Source organism: Lemur catta, chromosome 11 (genome assembly GCF_020740605.2).
Source record: "Lemur catta isolate mLemCat1 chromosome 11, mLemCat1.pri, whole genome shotgun sequence".
Lineage (NCBI taxonomy): Eukaryota > Metazoa > Chordata > Mammalia > Primates > Lemuridae > Lemur > Lemur catta.
The window spans coordinates 10,753,725-10,775,135 of NC_059138.1; the positions used below are offsets into that span (position 1 = coordinate 10,753,725).

Genomic DNA, 21,411 nt, shown 5'->3' on the forward strand with positions numbered 1-21,411 from the left:
GAAGCGGTGAGAAAATAACATTTGTTATGTTAAGCCATTAAGTTTTGGGATAATATCTTACACAGCAATAGATAACTATTATATCCTGCCAGATAATTTTACAGATAAAAAATCTGAGGTCCAAATAGGTGAAGGTTCACACAGGAGAGATGATTTGCCAAAGGTCACTTAGCTATTGAGAAGGCAAGACCAAAACTTACTTCTCTCGCTATCTGCTTCTTTTTTACTAGACTCTGGGTTTTGTAGCTCTAAGCACATTTTTAGAAGGATATGGCCTTGCAAATGGTAAGAAAAATCTTTTTTGCTTAGCTATGTAACAATTAAATTTAATTAAATGATCATTTTTACACTAATAGCCAAAGATATGGATGAAAAATCATGTTCATATGCGGTTATATTGCTGCAGGATCAGGTTTCACTGTGAACTCAACTGCAATCAGCCATTTTGCTTTTGTTATTTCCTTTTGAAACCCACTCAGATGAAACCTCAGTATAACCAGAGAAGAGAAGAGTGTTGAAAGGGGTGTTAAGCAGAATGGTTTTTGCACACTCTGCAGAGCTTAATAATTCGTTCATTGAACTGGAAAGGGTAAAGATCAGGGTGGCCAAAGGAGCAGGGGAAATAAGCAGTCTTTGCGTGCCAACTCAAGAATGCCAGCCCCTGCAGCGGGGCTGAGCACATACGAGAAGAGGAAGAGATGAGACGCAGAGCAAGATCCACATGAGAGAGTTAAAAGCCTGTGAGACCAGGGAAAAGAGTTTTAGAGAGAAGCTGTGAAAAATGATGGCATGAATGGAATGAAGGCACACAAAAAGAAGTACACCCAAGACACAAAATGCCCCTTCAAGTTGGATATGAAAATTAAAATTTAAGAGAAATTGCCAAATAATATAGAATGTGTAACTACCAGTACTGAGGGAAAAACTGTTGGGGTAGGGGGGAGTGTGGAAATCTCCAGGCCAAAAAATTAGGAGGGAAGACAGTTATGAGGAGTGGTGGGCAGGGAGTAGCACCTAAACAGAGCAAATGGGAAGCACAGGATGAGACCTTACAAAGAATTTGTCATGTCAATTATCACACTTTAAATACTTATAAAAAGACAGATTACATTTAAAGATATAAATCCAGCTAAAGGCTTCTTATAGATGACACATTCAAAACTTAGGCTCACAAAAGCACTGAAAGTAAAAGAGGAAAACAAATACATGAGAAGAATGTTAGCTAAAAGCTAGTATAGCTACATTAACATCAGAAAAATAAACTTTAAGTAAAAAGCTATTATTAGGGAGACATAGAGTCACTATATGATAAATGTTTCAATCCACCAGGAATATATTGCAGCTCAAATTTGATATACACCTAATATTAAAGACTCAAAATTTATACAGGAAAAGTTTAAATAATCAAAAGGTACAATTAAGATAGTACAGAATGGAATATTGTTAAAGAGCTCCCTCAGTAATTGATAGACAATGTGGCCCCAAAATGTTAATTTTTATATGATGGATATATAAAGGCCCTTATACCAACACAAAGAGGAGGAATAAATAGAACTCGGAGATAAGAGAAACCAGATTCTGGAGACACTGTTTAAGACCCAGTCAAGCTCTGCTCTACCCTAGTCCTCCCCTTCTCCAATTCCTATTGCTTCTTAATGCCTGAGAGAGAGACAGAGAGAGAGAGAGAGAGAGAAAAGAAATGAAGAAGGAAATATTTTATACCAAAAGCAAAAATTAAAGAAAAAAGGTAACTAGAGTCCAGTCTTATCCATGAACATAAATATAAATGCCTAAAAGAAAAGGCACATGCAAAATTAACAACAGAAATCAGTAATATATTAAATGAATAATGACCAAGTAATGTTTCTTCCAGAAATGCAAAGATCCTTTAATATTAGAAAATCCATTTGTGTAATTCATCACGATAAGTTATTAAAGAAACTATACCATATAATCATTTAAATTCATCAGCTATTCATAATAAAATTCTTAGCAAACTGGGAATAAAAAGTAACTTCATTAGTTTGATAATGGGTATCCACCAAAAACCTACAATAAGCATCTTACTAAATGGTCACATATTAGAAACAGAAGCATTTCCTTTAGAATCAGAAAAAAAGACTAAGTGCTCATGTCTAAGACTGTTTATAATTTAAAAATATATTGTGGTTTTAATCTGCATATCACTGATGATTGGAGGTCCTAACAATAGAACATGAAAAGAAAAAAATGTATAAGAATGAAAAGTATATAGCCACATAATCATTATTTTCAGACAGATATTGTCTAGGTACAAATCCAAGAAAATTTATAGAAAAAAATTAGAATAAATAAGTCAATTATTATGATATTAGATCCTTTATTTTCTTTTTAAATCTGTAATTTTTTCCTTTAATCTTCCTGGAATTGTTTTTGAGATACGATGTGATATAGGAATATATAAATATCAAAACACAACCCATAAATGTTGGTAGGCTTGACTCCATTAAAATGTAAAACTTTTGTTCACCAACACGGCATAAAATAGGTGACCAAAGCCTCATAAGAGTACATATTTGCGGCACATATGATGAAAATAAAAATTAGAATCCAGAATAACATGACTAAACAAATAAGAAACTTGTACAGATCAAAATGATAAAGATAAACATCCCAATACAAAATTGGGCAAGACTGAAAAGAAATTCACAGAAAATAAATACATGAAAGACATTAACCCAATTAGTATTCAGGAAAATTGGCACTGAAACCACAACAGGATATTATTTTATAACCTCAAAATGACAAAATTTAAAAAGGCTGCCAATTCCAAATGTTATCGAGGATGCAGAGAATGATAGTGAGACGGTAAATTAGCACAGCCACTTTTGAGATCAATTTGATAATGTCTAGTAAACTTGAAGATGTATATCCAAAATCACACGTATGCAAGTAAAAATACATACAAGAATATTTAGCATAGCATTGTTGTAACTGCAAGACATTGGAGAAAACTAAATTTCTCTTAACGGAAGAAAGAGTGATTTTGATTTACTAAATTATGGAGAGCATAAGCAAACTGGAGATATATATCAATATAGATAAATCTCACAATGTTAAGTGAAAAAAATCACAAAAATGCATTTTTTTATAATTACCACCTTCTATTCCCAAAAGCATATGCCAAAGGTGAAATCAGTTATCAATCAGAAATGTTCTCAGGAGCAATTTCATATGCTGGACCACGATGTGAGTTGAAAATAATTCACTGATAAGATTACAGGTGCCTTGGAATGCGTAAATCATTAGGTGATTAGGAAGCAGAAAATCTAAGATAAACAAAAAATCAGGATCTCAGCAACTTCAGCATTTAGAAAAGAAAGAGGGCAAAGTTGCAAGGACAAATACAAACAGGTTAAAAGGAAGTGATCCCAGACCCAGTGAGAGTCTGCTTGAGTGCGTCAGTAGCACTAGTAGTCTCCTGCCACTGGAGGGAGTGGATAGGCTCCTTCCAGTCCCCATTAGACCTCAGTCACTTGGCCCTGCCACCCACCCTATTCCCAGTGCTGACTCCTCTAATCCTGTGCAGTCCCCTCCTACCCTGCAATACTCAGTAGTTCACCATAGCCTTTATGCTTAATAGTAGCCCTTACACTACTGTGAGGAAAATAAGTATTCCTCTGTGGCCATTTAAAATGGCTTAAGTTCTCTGACACACCTCCCATCAAGAGGTGGGGTCTGTTGCCCTTCCTGTTGAATCTAGGCTGGCCTGTGACTGATTTGATCACCAGAGTGCAATAAACATGGAAGCACCATATAAGAATGCTTACATGTTGGCACCCGAGCCAACATTTAAGAATTCCAACTATCCTCCTAGATAGACCACTAAGAGAGACTCTGAGACTACACAGAGGAGAGAGAGGGCCAGGTGAAGTCAGCCTTACAGCTATTTTTGCCAAAGCGCCAGGCATGTTAGTAAAGCCATCTTGAAACCCTCCAGATCAGATCAGTCACCAACTGAATACCACCAAGTCATCCCAGTCAACTCCATGTGAAACAGAAGAACCACCCAGCCAAACCCTGCCTGAATCTCTGACCCATAATATCATGGGATAGAACAAAACCATTGTTGTTGTAAGCCACTAAGTTTGGGTAGTTTGTTATTCAGGAGTAGACAAATGAAGAGGCTGTCCTCTAAAAAAACAGAGGACTTAGAGCAATTTTAGTTAGGTTGGTATTATGGTTTGAATGTATCCCCTCCAAAATTCAGGTGTCAAAAATGTGATAATATTAACAGGTAGGGCCTTTAAATGGTGATTAGGTCATGAAGGCTCCTCCCTCATGAGTGGAATTAAGTGCCCTCATAAAACAGCTTGCTGGAGGGAGTTGGCTCCCTCTTGCCCAGTCCTCCTCCTGCTATGTGAGGATGCTGCAAGTAGGTCCTCGCCAGATGCCAGCACCTTGATTTTGGATTTCCCAGCCCCCAGAACTGTGAGGAATAAAGTTCTATTCTTATAAATTACCCAGTCTCCAGTATTCTGTTATGGCAGCACAAAAAGTTCTATGATGGTCAGTGTTTTAGTCCAAGTGCAGGGAGCATGGAGTAGGTAGGAAGCAGCAGATTCACAGCCTTCCAACTTCTCTGAGAATTGCTTTATCATTGACCCAAAGGGAATCCTAAACACACGAGATGTACTCATTCAAATGAACTAAATTCCCAATACAAATACATTTTTAAAGCATTCAATTTCTATATCTCTTCTGCTTTCTATTCTTATAGGTAATAAAGACTTTCTTTTTTAAAATGCCAAGACAACCTGAGGTTGTGAACAAAAAGGTGAAACCAGAAAGCCTCTATATAGGGACAGTGAGTATAATGAGGGAAAATATCCCATTCTCAAATAGAAGCAGGAGTTTTAGAAGTTGAAAACACCTGATGACAAAGGAATTCCAAGTCAACTTCTGATCAAAATGCTTCCTAATTGGTTTTATGTGCAACAAGTTTACACAAATGAGTGAATAAAATTAATCTCAACTCAATAAAATGCCTTAATTATAGACTGTTTTATCATATATACATCTTGAATCAGATTTTGAAAGTTAGCTTGGCCACTTGCTTCCACCCCAAGGTGAGGTCTGACAGCAAAGACTTTTAAACCAAGGTGCTACCTCTGCCATTCCCATAATCCAGACTTTCTAGTCCATCAACTCAGACTATGGTGAATTTTCAGAGAACATTTACCAGGATCTTAGAGATCACTGTTCTAAACTCTTTTAACCGCAGAGTTTCATAAAGTGTTCAGTAGTCATCTGTTCAATGAATAAATTTATCTGAGCACCACTGTTTCACCTCATTTATAAGGATTTTACAGTATGCAAGGAAATGTGACTTAGTGATCAAGTCACAGAGCTTTTCAGAAGCAAAGCCAAGGCCAGGACCCAGGACCCTGGCTCCCCTGCCATGTTCCTTCCCAATGGCTACATTACCAATTAAAGGTGTGAAACACGAACTTAAGTCTCTACCTGGGACTCTACTCCTCTGCTCCTCCTAGCATCAGATAATGGCTCCTAACTGATGCTGTGTAAGCAGAGTTGTTTTAAGGGTGGAGACTCATAATGATCTCAGCAAAATGCAGTATCCTTGCCAATATATCATAAAATTTGATTCCTTAAGCACATAAATAAGAAACTGAAATTTGGAAAAAGATATCATAAGTCAAATAAATGATAATCACCAAGTGTGTTTGCTATAAAAGATGACAAAAGTTTCTGAATAAGAAATACGGTAATCTCTCAAATATCATGATAAAGATTACCACTAGTATTTTGTTATCTTTGGAAAACACTTCATTGTAAGCTGCTCTCAGCTTAATCATTCTGGAATGGTTACTTAGGGAATGCAGGTTTACCTTAAGCATGTAACCTTGCTCTCCCTCATACAGTATATTTTAGCTCTGAAAAATTAAACTTTTTAAAATTGTTATCTACCATCTCGTTCCTAAGCTGGATATCTGGAATTTGACTCGATATTTCTGCACCCTCCCATCAATGGGATCTTTCAACTCTGGGTTCTGGAATTGGGGATAAAATCTTCATCAGGAAGTGGAAAGTGATAGGCTCTTTCAGAAAGCATAGGTTTGTAATAAGTGCGGAGAGCTGTCTCTAAAATCTACATGGGAGTACGATATAAGTGAAGCTGTAGAGGAACAAAAAGGGTTAAACGGGGTCTCAGATGACAGAATAAAGTGTTTGAACCTGACACATACAGTAATGAACTGCTATAGGTACTGGAGTTGGGTAGAACTATAACGGAAGTAGGATGTCAAAGAGAGCAGTTTTAATCATCCATGTAATGGAATAGATGGAGAAATGGAATTCAGAAGAGATGCTAGGAGGGAGTTGAGGCATCCAAGCACGAGGTAATGATGGTCTAGTGCGGCAGTGAGAATTGAAATGAAGAATTTTTTCAGGAAAATATTTAAAAACACATGAAATATTGGCCAAAGGGATCGAAGGGAAGAGCCAAGAAAAACTTCTGCTGTTTCCACCTCAGAAACTAGAAGAACAATAGACCTACTAACAGAGATCTGATAGCTGAGAAGAAGGAGCAGGCTTGGTGAGGGGGTAACACGTTCAGCTGATGTGACGGGAAGGCATCTGGGGAAGCTGCCCTCTAGCCAGCTGCAGGCCCAGAACTAAAGATTGGGACTAGATTTAGATAATTGAGTGATATTTTTTCTGAGACCTGTGAAGGGGACTCCTGGAGTCCGTTCTCTCCAAAAAAGAGTCTCCCAAGAATACTGAGGGTGGTTTAACAGATTCCTTTCTCCTGCCCTGGACAGGACTCCCTCCCATAACTGGAAACAAGAAACAGTGGTGTCTACAACCAAGAATAATCTGTGGAGGAATTTACACTGTTAGTTCTTTTATGCGTAACCCTAGGGAAGAGAAGATAAGAATGATCAAATGGTACAGCAGTGGCCTCAACACCAGAACATTCTGCCCAGCCTGCCTGCTGTGTTCATAATTTCTTCCCAACCTTCCTCCTCCAGCTATATTCCCTTTAATATGTACATGATATAAATATATCATTATCCACAGTCTCAGCCTCTCAGCAACAGTCTGGATCAGCATATAGCACTGAGAATCCATGAAACATGCAAAAAAATGACTAAGATACACCTCCTATGAGAAAGTGGATCATTGAAAGTGCCAGTATTTCTCTCTGGCTAAGCAAAAGAGGAGCACACTGATAAACAAACTCCAAGGTCATAGAGTCATTCAGTTGGGTTCAACACACAGAAAAAGCCAAAGGTCATTTATTGAACTGCAATCTTGATACCACAGTATTTATTGAAAGGCCTTATAACAAAACCCCAAAGAAACATTACTGTGGCAGTGATGACATCTGAAGTTTGCCAATATCCAATGATGAAATGAAGTGTTGTTAGGAGAGGGACACAGTTAGGATGCAACAGTATTCTAGGTAAGCTTCCAAATAACTAGTGGGCTTTTGAGTATAGCTCAACTGAGCTATTGAAATAAGTAGTACAATATGACAGGGCAAGTAAATGGGTGCACACAAACTTTCTGCAAACCTAGCACACCAACATCCTGTTTAGGTGCAACAAATCTAGACCACAACTTCCCTTCCTATTAACAAAGTAGCTATTAACAGTCCTGTACCATCAAGCACCAATTTACCTTACAGTTTTAAACATTGATTGTCTTCTCTCTGGCACCCACTCTATCTCTTGGCCATATGGGGTCATTCAATATGTCGTGTACATGCCCACAATTTATCCTTCTGTAACTTAGTTTATATTATCCCTTCTATGTTGAACTCACTTCCATTCCTTCCATCTCTGTCAAAATCCTACTTATGTTTAATTCTAGACTTTCATCTTCTCCCTGATAATATCTTCTATTTTGTAATCCCCATGGTATTACTTTCATATCTTAAGAATTGTTGTTTTATATTCTAGTTATTTATTCTCTTATCTTATCTCCCCTGTGAAACTATATGACAAGAAAAATTGAACTTATCACTCAAAATGCTAAATTTTGTGACAATTAGCTCCATACTGAAGGTGCTTTTTTCTTTCTCCCTTCTATGTTCTTTTACCTTTATTTCTAAGTCTTTTATTCTCTCTTTCCTTTTTCCCCCATTACATGACTCTCTTCAAACTTAAATGGCTGTTCCTAGCTGCTGTGTGTCACATAAAACCAACCTCCTCTACCTGACTTCCAAAGTCTTCCAAAATCTGAATCCACTCTCCCTGTTCAGCCTCCTTTCTTCCTAATTCAAGCAGGCAAGTCTCTTCACTAATCCAAGAGAAGGTCATGCTCATTTCAGTCAGGGTAAGGTGCCAGAGGAAGAAGATTGTGTTAATATAATAGAGCAGTCTTGGGAACGTAAGCTGGTCTAATTCTGGGACTCCTTACTGCCTTAGGAGGCTTGCTGCCCACGTTGCTGCCCTTCTGTGCCCTAACGGCTGGTTAGGGCACTGCTTTGTCATGTCCTGGGGATTTCCTGATTCTTTAACACATCCTGAGGATTTCCTGATCCTTAACTACCTATCAGATTGGACCTCTCTCTTGTCGTCAACACAGCCTCTGGACTTCCTAACTTTGACCCATCACTCTGCTCCAATCTGCAGTTCTTAGTCTGGCTCTGATTCCCTTCTCTGCCCTATTTTCTGGCTTCTCCACAGCCCCAGCCCATCACATCCTATGGCTGCTCTCTCATCCATTCCCTCTTTGCTGCCTTAGTTATCTCTGACACCATGTCTGTATCATTTCAGTCAAAATCAAAGGCCCAAGCTGTAACAATTTCCACTTTCCACATTTTCCATTTCTGTGACTTTGTCCATGTTATGGGTTAAACTGTGCCCCCAGAAAAGATATGTGGGACTCCTAATTCCTAGTACCTCAAAATGTGACCTTAGTTGGAAATAGAGTTGTTGCAGATGTAATTAGTTAAGCTGAACTCATATTGGAGTAGGGTGGGCCTTCAATCCAACAGACTGGTGTCCTTATAAAAAGGGAAAATTTGGACACAGATGCACACACAGGAAGAGCAACAGATGAAGATGGAGGCAGAGATTGGAGTGATGCACCCACCAGAAATAGCCCAAGAACACCAACGATTGCCAGAAGCTAGGACAGAGGCATGAAACAGATTCTTCCTCAGAGCTCTCAAAAGGAACCAATCCTGTCAAAGCCTTGATTTTGGACTTCAAGCCTCCAAAACTATAAGAAAATTAATCTCTATTGTTTTATGCCACTTTGTTTGCCATGTTTTGTTATAGCAGCACTAGGAAACCAACAGAGTGCACGTAAACCTTTCTTCCAGCCATGCACTCATCTTCCCTTTTGTCTGCTTCCTGGGGCCTAAGTAAGTTCCATGTCCCAGCATCGAGATTCTTCTTCTCTGGCTTATAGTGGTCTCTCTCATTTCTGAACTTCTAATTGTATTTATAATCAGGGACTCTTAATGATTAAAGTGGTTAATCCAATATTATAACTATCCTTAGGCCACAAGATCTGCACACATACATTCCCTCTTCCATGCCATTTCCTTCATGACCTCATCTCCTCCTACTCTCTTCTCTCACACTCTTCCAGCCACACTGGACTCCTTGCTGTTCCATCGACACATTCCAGGCACACACCTGCCTACATGATCTACCCAATAATAAATTGCTCATGGAAAGGGAAGAAATCAAATCACATCAGAATTTGGGCTGCAGAACACCAAATCTCTGCATATTTGGGGGCATTGTGCTTTCCCACTTAGATTTCACTCCTCATTCATTTTTCTGTCTTTATGCATTTGCTTTGGTCTAATTGAGATAACCAAGATGAAGATATTGATGCCTCTTTCTTCCAGGCTCACACCTAACTCCACCTCTTCCCATTTCCTTAAGATGATTAATCCACTCGGGAAGACTTATCATCTAATAAGAAAGAAAAAATAGCTTTTGGTATATAGAACATTTGAAAACCAAAATAGCAACTCTCTAGAACATCACGGACTACTGCAGCCCACCGGGAATAGAATGGCTATGGAGATAAATGTGGGAGTACCATGTGTCCAAGCCCTATATGCTGCAAGCAACCACGCTGTAGTTGATGCAAACCTGCCCATCTCAGTGGACATCACTCAGAAGGCTTCATTCTGTTTCCATTCAGATACCACTTTTATTCTCAGAGTAAAAAGTGACTGATATGGTGTGGGCAATGCACTTTATAATCACAGCAATCAGTTAAACTTCAGCCGATGATCAGGAAACACTGGTCTAAAGTAAATACCCAGATGCCTGCACTATCTTTAATCTGGTATTAAAACCTTCTTCCTTCCAAAATATGGCTCTTCAAATGTTGTCTTTATTTTAAACAATGTTGTGTGTAAATTTTTACTGTAAATCCTATATAACCTTTGGAAGAATAAGGAAGAGAAACAGAAGGCAAGAACTCAGGCTGTGATAGAGCCAGAGAGAACTAGTAATCATCTAGTGTTGCCAGATAAGAGATAAGTAGTACATTTTTAGTAAGTAAATCCCAAATCTTGCATGGGACACACTTATACTAAAAACTTATTCATTGTTTACCTAAAAGACAAATTTAACTGGGCAACCTGGACTTTTATTTGCTAAATCTAGCAACCCAAAGGAATTTCCCTCTTCCTCTTCTGAAGCTGCACTGTCAATACAAGCATGGATACAGGATTAAATTGCCTGAATGACTAATAGCTGCAACACAAACAACTCTCTGGGAGTTACTAATAGAAAACAAAACAAAACAAAACAAAACAAAAAAACTACCCAATGGCACAAACTCTTAAATGAAAATAAGATCCATAACTCAAACCTTTGTTGGTAGCTGGTCAGGGATGCAGTTTATTCGTTCCGATTCATTTACCACTGGGCATTCAGCAGAACCAGGAGTGGTACTTGTTGTCCTCAAACCTGGGATACCAGTTGTCCCAGGATTTGGGTTACCAGTTGTCCTAGGATTTGGGTTACTGGTTATTCCAGGATTTGGGTTACCAGTTGTCCCTGGAATTGGGTTACCAGTTGTTCCAGGATCTGGGGCTGTCCCAAAAGCAAACATAAAATAACCATCAGACAGGTCTAATATCACAGGCATTCAATATTTCTCAACACTTTCAATTATATTAACTCTACTACTGATTGGGCTTCACACTGACATCCTCAAAATTTATGCATTCACTTTATAAAACCTTATTTTGTTCTTGCTGACTGTATTTACCTTTATGTATACTGACATTATCTCCCTTTACCCCCAAGTCCCTCTCCCACAACACAGTATGCACAAGAGCAAGAACTTCATCATTACATTAGGAGCTCATGGGGTGGAAGGCAACCTTCTTTAATCTAGGAGTCAGCAAACCATGGCCTTCAGTCCAATTAGGTAAAAGCCTGTTTTTTAAATAAAATGTTGCTGGAACACAACCACCACCCATTTATTTGTTTATAGCTACAATGACAGAATTAAGTAGCTATGACAAAGACTACATGGTCCATAAAATCTAAAATATTTACTATTTGTCCCTTTATAATAAAGTCTGCAGACCTCTGCCCTGGTCCTTTGCTTCCACCCCCAGCAACTGGTCCACACAGAACATTCACAGTGCAAGTGCCATCCTAAGCTCTGTGAACCCAACTCCGCTTGCTTAGTCAACAGCCAACTCTCTGGACAAAGAACCTTCTGAGCAACAATGCTCTTCTGTAAATACAAAGTCTTATATGACAAAAAATGTAAAGCGAGTCCACCAGTCTAGAAACTAGCAGCTAGAATCTACCCAAAGGCTAGAGAACTTTGATCTCAGATTTAAAGATCAGTAAAATAGAAAAGGCACTTTTATTGTGTTTTAAAATAAGGAGGTGAGCTTTCTTTAAGGTACTCCGCAATATATAAATAATGACATTAAGATAGAACAATAAAGTTTTTAATTAGTTTTCTTTTCACTGGGGCTTCCAAGTCAAAAGTGGTATATTAAACTCCATATTTGTGCCAGTTTCTACATAACAGTTTTAGTTTCATCTTCAGGATCACAGAATTTTAAGAGTTGAACAACCTTTGAGATTATTAATCTAACTTCCTCAAAAAAATAGAAATTGTACAGGATGACCCTTGACAGCATGTTTAACCTAAGAAGTTGTTCCTAGATGATTCAGATCAGAAACCATGGGTAACTCAGCACAATCCAGCACTTCTTTTGAGAAAAAAACAGTTCAGTAAACTTTTAATAAAATAACTCAGATAATTTTTTAAAGAACCAAACTTTGGTCTAAAACATTTTTAAAATGTTTTATTTTTAGTTGCTATGGGTACATAATAGATGTATATTTATGGGGTACATGTGATGTTTTGATACAGGCATACAATGTGTATTAATCAAATCAGGATATTTGGAGTTTTCATCACTTCAAGCATTTATCATTACTCTGTGTTAGAAACATTCCAATTTCACTCTTTATTTTAAAGTACACCCTAACTTATCATTGACTGTAGTCATTTTGCTGTGCTATCAAATATTATTCATTCTATCTATCCAACATTTTAATTGACTATATACTTATCTGACTGCCTTTTGAATAAGGATATTGTTAATTACCATCATTAACAGAATTAGAATTTTTCAGTGAAATCAGCAAATATATTGAGTGTTAATTGTGGAACCCTGCAATGTGTTAACTAAATTGAGAAATAAAAGTGTCAGAACTTACACTTACAATCTATACCTATTGAGCTGCCCCAAAACACATAGAACACATGCATACAACCACACACACACATGCACACACCACACTAATAAACATGAAAACATTACTTTCCCTTACTGACGAAGATTTTTCTCTGATAAGAGCAATACATGGAGGGAGAGCCCCAGAGTTACTTGTTACCTTTTGATTTTGTAGAATCTGTGGCTAAAAGCACAATTAAAATAACAGCAATGATAAACAATGCAAGCAGAAGAACACTGAGCACAATCTCCAAAGTAGTAAAATTTTTCAACTTCTTTCTTGCCATCTATTAAGAAAAAGAAAACAATTTTAGGCTTGAATTTTATTTAACACATCATGCATATTGCCCTTGCCCCCCTCCCCCGAGTCAGAGCTTCAAGCATGTCCATCCCCCAGACGGTGCTCATCACACTCATTACGTATGCATACACCCATCCCCTCCTGCCCGCTCCCATCTGCCCGACACCGTTGAATGTTATTCCTATGTGTGCACTTAGGTGTTGATCAGTTAAAACCAATATGATGGCAAATACATGTGGTGCTTATTTTTCCATTCTTGGGATACTTCACTTAGTAGAATGGATTCCAGCTCTATCCAGGAAAATAACAAGAGGTGCTATATCACTATTGTTTCTTCTAGCTGAATAGTACCCCATGGTATATTTCTTTAAAAGATAAGAAATTTTACAAAAGACAAGCAAAATACTATTATCACACATAAAATATTTTTTCAACAACTTTTTATTGTCATCAGACATCTATCAATGTTGAAATTTCCCTCATTGTCTGATAAATTTTTATAGTTTGTTCTACTCTCCTGAGGATGTAATTAAGATTTATAAATTAGAATTGGTTTGTATTTGCAGAGTTTGTTCTGCGGATTTTTCCTGCAGTCTGGATTTTGTTGATTATATCCCTACACATGCTGACATGTTTCCTTACCCTTGTATTTCCTGTAAGTTAATTATTAGATCTAGAGTTTTGGTCAGACTCAAGTTTTTGTTTTTAGCAAAAATGATACATAGATTACATAGCATCTTCCAGCAGGAGACATAAAATCCAGTTGATTCTCTTTTTTGCGATCCTCATTCTGAAAATAACTAGCCAGATGACCTTGGAAAATTTACTTAAGCTTTCTTCTTCTCAGTTTCTCCATTTACAGATGAAAGAGGTTAAACTAGAAGATCTATGAAATCCCTACCAGCCTTTAATGTCATCTCCGAGTGAGTCACACAAATTATATGCTTCTCTATTCTTCCCTTCCACACAAGATGCCTGTGCTAGACTTTATTAGTATCTTCCTTCTTCAGTATATTCCCAAGTTCTCCTTCTTGGAAAAGGGAGTGGTGCTAAATACAGCATGAGAAGCCCTGGGCTTGATTCCCAGCCCTACCATTTCTTACTGTGGCAGCCAAAGCAATTTACTTAATATTCCTGGTCTCAGTTTTCTTATCTGTAAAATGGAACTATAGTATCTATTGTTATTATTACCTACAGTCACCTTATTGTGGGAATCAAATAAAAACACTCTACATCATAAAGCATTAGCCTCATTTCATTGTTATTTACCAAAGAGAAAACAGTTAATAGGTCCTGGGTAAGAAACACCATGTTCCTAATTAGTATATCAATCCCATATTCCCTGACTGTGGCACTGCACCCAACACAGTGTTTTGGTGGATTGCTGACTGCTGTCCTCATCACCTTCGCTGATGTGATCTCCAGTCTGCTAAGTGCTTGATGGCCCCAGGAAGCTCACTGCATCATCCAAGACCCAGGTGCAGAAAGCTAGGAAGAGGAGCCACGAGCAGCAGTCTTGCCTCTCACAGTCTACTTTCACCACCAACCCACCCTCCCATTTTTTCCTAGGCTGCCTTGTAAATCATACTCTCTTTACTCAAAGACAACATCACCTCCCTTCTTCCCCCAGGCCCTAATTCATGACTCCCTAACCTAGGACTTGTTTGATATTTCCTCAAAGCCCCATTGTCCACCCTATAGATGTTTTCTCACATACTCTCTTCAATCCCTAAAAGTCTTCCTCAGACCTTTGCCCAAGGATTAGATGAATAAGAGGATTTCCCTCTCATACCTTGATAAGAAATTGCTGTGAGTCAACATAATGCCCTCTTACTATGCAAAAGGAAACGGTGCTGGGAGGGCTACCTTTCTCTACAACAAGGATTGCCTTGTTTTTTCTAGAATAAATTACCCCAACTCTAGTTTTTCTTACCTGGACTATCTCCAATATCTCACAAACCTAAGGGCTTAAAAGAAATACCATATTAAACTTGCTTGTAAAAATCTCATAAAGATTAATAATCTCTCATGCCTAATATAATTAAATTAACTAATAAGGCAAAGAGTAATTTTATGTTCACTGACAAGGAGAGGAGTTACCAGAATGCCTATCCAGGTGATCATGTCTCTTTCTCTTTGGTGGTTGCTAATAGCTGTAGGATGGGAGATTGCTCTTTATACTAATATGCAAAATTTGTCCAAGTGTTTATTAACACACTGTGTCAGACACCATGAAGAAACACCCACACATTGCTGTTCAAACTATAAACACCTTATGCTCAATGAACACTTGGTAAAACCTATAAAAATTACTCACACTCATAACCCAGCAATTTCATTTATAGAAAGTTATCCCATAAATATACCTGGACATTTGAGAATCAATATATATACAGATAAAAGTTTTTCATCATAGTGTTACATGTAATAGCAAAAGATTAAGGACAGTAGAGCTCTCCACAGAGAAGGCACTGAGTAAATATGTGAAATAAAATAGAATTCAATATTATTTAAATTCATGATATGGCAGTTTATTAAAAGTTCAAAAATTCTTTGATACTCTTCCCTTCAAGAGGGGGAGCCAAGGCCCTACCACCCCCACCCTTGGAGGGTGGGCTGGACTTAGTGACCCATTCCCAGCAGAATATGAAGAAAGGAAATGGTGTTTGACTTCCAAGACTGGATTATAAAAGGCATTACAGCTTCTTCCTTCTTCTTGCACCATTTTTGAAGAAACGTGAGAGCGGCCACGTCATCATAATACTCAGGCAGCCCTATGGAAATTCCCAACAGGTAGCAAGGAACTGAGGCTTTCTCATCTTGAAAGCAACCTTCCATCTCCCGCCAAGCACCCGTGACTACGGTCCTGAATGGTGTCTTGGCTGGAGCCCCATGAAGAGTCCCTGAACCAGCACTGCTTGGCTAACTTGCTCCCATATTTCTGACCCCCAGAAACTGGGAGATAATAAATGTTTGTCATTTCAAGCTACGAAATTTGGGGGCAATTTGTTACCCTACAATAGATAATTAATACTCATAGGTAAATATGACTTTTAAATAAAATATCATTGGTATTTTTTAAAAATCTGCTTGCTTCTTGTCCAAAATCCTTTTGCTTCATATATTCAAACATGGTTACTTGCTCTATGGAACAATAATATCTATTTTCCAGCTATACAAGAGAAACGTTTCCTTAAACATTAAGAAAAAAAATACCTCTCCACCATTATCTGATTAACCTTACTTCCTGCACTATAAGGGTCTTGATGGTGAAGCTTATTATCTCATTTAAGAATGCAGTTTAAGAAAAACTAAGGTCAAGAAAAATGGCAAAAGGCAAATAAAAAGGAAGTAATTTAAACAGTGTTAAGTGTTTTTAAAAGAAAAACTGTTTATAAAAAACTGCTATTTGGCAATCTGTCATCAATATTTAAATATTCTTTTGTGTATGACAAACATATAATTGCATAATTTTAATGCTAATAATAATAATAGCTAACAATGATGGAGCAAATGTGCCAAGAGGTTTCCATAATTTTTTGTGTGCAGTGTTTGTAACAACCCCAGGTTAGTCACTGCTACTATTCCTACTTTCAGATGAAAAAAATAACCTTCAGAAAAGTCAAATGGCCTGCCTGATGTCATACAGCTGATAAGGAGCAAAGCCACAATTAGAACACTTGCCCTTTGGACTCCACAGCCATTACTCTATATTCTATGCCACAATGTTCCACAGTGTACATCAGCTTAGGCTTTTTGTGAGATTGCAGTTTTATAAAATAGCATGTGGTTCATTAACCAAGTACGTGGAATGTGCATAGTAGTAGGCTAAGCACTTATATGCATTATTTCATTTAGTCCTTACAACCACCTTTGAGTAACGATTATTATCCTGATTTTACAAATGAATTAACTGAGCCATAGAAAGGCTAGGTTGCCCAAGGTCCAGACCTCATTAGTAGCAGAGCCAGTCTCCAAATCTGGCAATCTGAATCCAAAGCCATTGCCCTTAAGGCCAATGTTATACCATCTCCTACAGTGTGATCAAATGCAGAAAACATATATATCCATGAACAAAAGTTTGTAAATTAAGGGACGTAGCTTATATGGGAGATGCCTGTATACTTCCAAAGACAACCATGAAGTTAAAGACTTATAGAAACAAAAACTCGGCAATATTTCAGTCTCCATAGCAGCTGGGGCATTTTTAAAGTATTTTGAAAGCATCTGTAGTATCAATGCACATTAAATTTATGGCCCACAGCACTGTTCTGAATTCTCTGTGAGAATAAGGAGAAGCAGCCACTGATGAGTCTCATTTCTCATGTTTATTCAACACCAGGTATCAAAGTTACGTCCTTGGAAGAAAAAGAAATCTGACTGCAGTTTATTTATTCATTCATGAATGATTTATCAAGTTCTTACAATGTGCCAAGCATTCTTCCAGGATCTGGCTATATAGCAAAGAACAAAGGGATAAAAACCCCTGCCCTCAGGGCACTTACATTCTTGTGGGGGAGAAAAAGAGAAAATAAGCAAAATAAATATACAGTAGGTTAGACATATAAGTACTATGGAGAAAAATAAAGCAGGGGAAAAAGATTAGGAATGTTGGAGTGAGGGTTGCAATTTTAATTAGGTTGGTCAGGGAAAATCTTACTGAAAAGGTTAGAATTATTACTGTATATAAATCATGGCTGGTTCAATAGTAATTCTTTTCTTCTTGAATGATCTGGTTATATGAATAATTGTCAAAGCTCAAAGTTATTTAGGCAAAGTAGACAGATAAACCATGTGGGGCTCCAAATTATCAAAATGGCTTTCTAAATTAATTTGGAAAACTAGACAACTGTCCCCTTTTCTGTATTATAGCCAGTGGAGATCTGAGCCATTCTTTTAAAATCCTTTGGTAACACAAGGCAAGAGGCCTAGTGGAAAAGAGGGGCTAATTTCACAGAGACTGAGAATAGCTTGGACAGAGGACCTGCAGCAAGCCATGGCTACTTCTCAGAAATACTGGCCAATGTTTAGCGTGTTGTTCCATTGTTTACCAGCTACTTAAAGAATGAGAAGGAAAAAAGTAGCGAACGAATGATTTTCTTCTTTGCAAGTCTGGCCACATCCAAAGTGCAGAGATCTAAGAGTCAGTTCTGATCCTACACAGCTGTGTGACCTTGAAAAAGCCACTTAACCCCTCTGGGCCTCAGTCTCCCCATCTGAACCACAAAGGGGTCATCTCTAGAAGACGGTGTATCCTGCTGTGACTCCAGCAGCAGAGTGTGCAAAACTTAGCTTTCTCATCACATTCCACAGCTGCCACCTGAACCAATTTTAAATGGAAAATTTCTTCTTCAAGTTCCAATCTATACTTACAGAATAGTTTGTAAAGTAATTTTGTGAGTTCACCAAAATTTATTTGTAGGGGAATGCCTGATAATAAATCATTGACATCCTGTGAAAGTGTGAGTGAAACAGCAATGAGGGTCTTAAATTTGGGGTACAGGATGAAACGTCTTTCCAATTCATTTGGTCCTTGATAGCACAGGGACCTCCCCAGCACAACAAACCAAAGGCCCCTCCCTCTCACCACCACCCCTCCCACCTGCACACATGCACTCACTGTTGCACATAATGACACCAGACCAGCAGAGGGTGTGCCAGTCAGGATGTCCTTGCAGGACATCAAAACCTCTGCTCAGACCCTGTATCCCTGTATTGGGAACCCACTGGCAGCCTTTTCCAGTGAGGTCCATGGGGATAGATCTTGATCTCTCCCCCTTTCCCCAATAGCAACCCTCCCTTCCCTCCTCAGACCTGTCAGAAGAGAAATACACACATGTATCTAGCTAGACTCTAGCAAACAGTAAAGACCCAACTCATTTTTAAGTTCTACCAGGGAAGGGCCCAAAACAATACATCGCCTTCCCCTCTTCCCCCAGGCACTTCCATTAGATTTCACACACTGTGTCTTTCCTCTCGAGACCTCCTTCCAGATTGCATGAAATCTCTCCTACCCACAACACATGCCAACTCATACATGCACCCAGACTCTTCTCTAAAATAATTCTTCCTTTGATCAACCAAGGACGCATCATACCCATAAAGATAGTAATAGATTCTTTAATTTTCTGACTAGGATTGATTCTCTAATTACTATTCCTCAATCACAACTCCACATCCTTTTAGAAGGAATGTCCCAAAATGCTCTAATCTCATTTCCAAATTCTAACTTTTTTCCTCACTTCTCCCCACCTCATTTCCAGAATTAGAAAGAATTTCTACCTGGTATCTCACTCCAAATACTAAATAATTCATCACATTTCACATAGAAACACACAAACACACAGGCTTGTAGATTCAGCTTTGGACCAGAGGAATATATACACCTGTATACACAGACACACACAAAGAGAAAAGATAAATAAATTGGCTTTTGTTTTACATGTGCCCACATAAGTCGCTTTTGATTTGTTGCTGATACTGTTTTATGTCTGTCTGTGTTTACCAATTTAACAACGGCATTTTCCCTAAAGGAGATCAATGCAAATTCACATGCACTTGCACATACACATCTGTAGCCATAAATGAACATTATTTTGCAGACATACCTCATTACCTCCTGCAGCTGCTCCCACTCTCTCTCAGAAGGACAGCTTAGCAATAAAAGCAGAGGAGCACAGTCCACAGAAAGCTATGGGAGCCCTGGTAACTGTTTACAGGCCTATCAAGAAAATGTTAATGGCTTTCAAGTGTAAATGAATGCCCAGCCTTCATTCCCAGATCAGAATTGTTAGTTAATTAGTAATCAAGGTCTTCCTCTGAGGAGGACATCCCTAAGAACTCCAGGGGGAAGCCAGAGCCCCTTGATTCATTCTAATCCCTTCCAGCACTGAATGTCTATCCAGTGGTGAGGATACTCAATGTGTCTAGTAAGAGAACACAGATTGACTCAATTTGTAGATGATAAAAAGCAGAAAATGAGTTACTCCAGTATCCCAGAAGAGCCCTGGTCTCTCCCAGTGACTCCTAATCTCTCAGGAACCCAATGACATTTAGTAGCACAATCTGTTGACCTGTGCTTGAAGAGAATTGTTTTGAAAATGTTTTCAAAATAGTTTTCTTCTTTTCTTGCACTGCAAGAACTGTCCTTAAGCTTGTTTGCACTACGGTTCCTGCGGATCTCTCTTAGAATTACGTGAGATAAAATAAATAAGGAAACCAATTACATTGAAATACAGTCACTAGAATATTTTTTAAATTGCAATACATGCCTATTTAATGATATGATGACTAACCATATAGCAATATGTCTAATAACTACTGCAATTTCAAAAAAGTGGTAAGCATAAATAATATTTCAATATTGTCTTAAACATATGATATAAAAGTAACTATGACCTTTCTTGGTATCAAAGTCATAGGTGCTACTAACACCATTGGGGTGTGCAGCCTAACTTTATACTTAAGAGAAATGCTAAATTTCAGTTAGAGGTTAGCAATGGAAAAATATGCAAAATTTTCCTCTTCCAAGTTCACAGGCTCTCTGAATTACATCCACAAAACCCAGGTTAAGAATTTTGCTCTATTATTCAGTGAACCTTCCTCCAAGTAAGACAGAGTTCTCCCCATGTGATACTCCAAGTGTGATCCATGAACTTGTGGCTGCCAATCCCCAAAGAAATTAGTACAGAAATGGAAGATAAGTGTTGAGAAGCTTTTATTACAATCTGACAGAGTCATTTCATGTCCATTGATCCCATTAATTAAAAAATAGAGTTTGTATTTATATATCCTTGGTTTTTAATTTCATTTTTCTAGTAATTTATTTTTAATTTTACAAAAGTCTCAATCTGTGACATATTGGAAATTTTTTCTCAACTGCCCTTTTACCCACACAGTTTTCAAAGCTCTGTTCAACTACTGCTATTTCTGGACATTTGTCTTTATAAGCCAGTGAAAATTCAGAAAAAAAATTGGGTCAAGGGACCTAAATTTCTAAACTGTGAAAAACTAAAGTCACCATCTTTTATCACGGTCATGGCATAGTGGACATAGACTTAGACAATCAAAATGGAATCAATTTATCTTTTTGAAAAGTTCATTTTCTTGTTCCTATTTTTCTCATTTCACCAACCACCAGTGAAAATATTGTCAGGAATCAGCAAAGTCTACAGACCAGCCTTTGAGAACACTGACATACTACATCTCTTTGGCATCATGGAATCAAAGAATTTCAAGGTAAAAAAAGAAGGAAAGGAAAACTGAAAACATATGGATGCCTGTTGGGTGCCAAGACCTTTGCCTACATTATCTCTCTGATGTTCACAATGGCCCCACATTAGCAAGTATCTAAATTGCC

At 38.0% G+C, this 21,411-nt stretch overlaps 1 protein-coding gene across 2 annotated transcripts in view; it reads right to left on the reverse strand.

Annotated features, from left to right (window-relative positions):
- MGAM (maltase-glucoamylase) overlaps positions 1 to 21,411 on the reverse strand; it is an 82,645-nt gene that overhangs the window by 54,452 nt on the left and 6,782 nt on the right. Inside the window, exons 1-3 of one of the 2 annotated variants that reach the window (XM_045564107.1) lie at positions 19,669 to 19,691; positions 12,912 to 13,038; positions 10,852 to 11,075 (exon numbers count right to left, since the gene is read on the reverse strand). In XM_045564107.1, coding sequence (XP_045420063.1) covers positions 10,852 to 11,075; positions 12,912 to 13,038 — 351 coding nt within the window. In that variant the 5' untranslated portion in view covers positions 19,669 to 19,691. Of the gene's footprint in view, positions 1 to 10,851; positions 11,076 to 12,911; positions 13,039 to 19,668; positions 19,692 to 21,411 lie in introns of those variants that run through there. The other variant, XM_045564106.1, reaches the window with a different exon arrangement.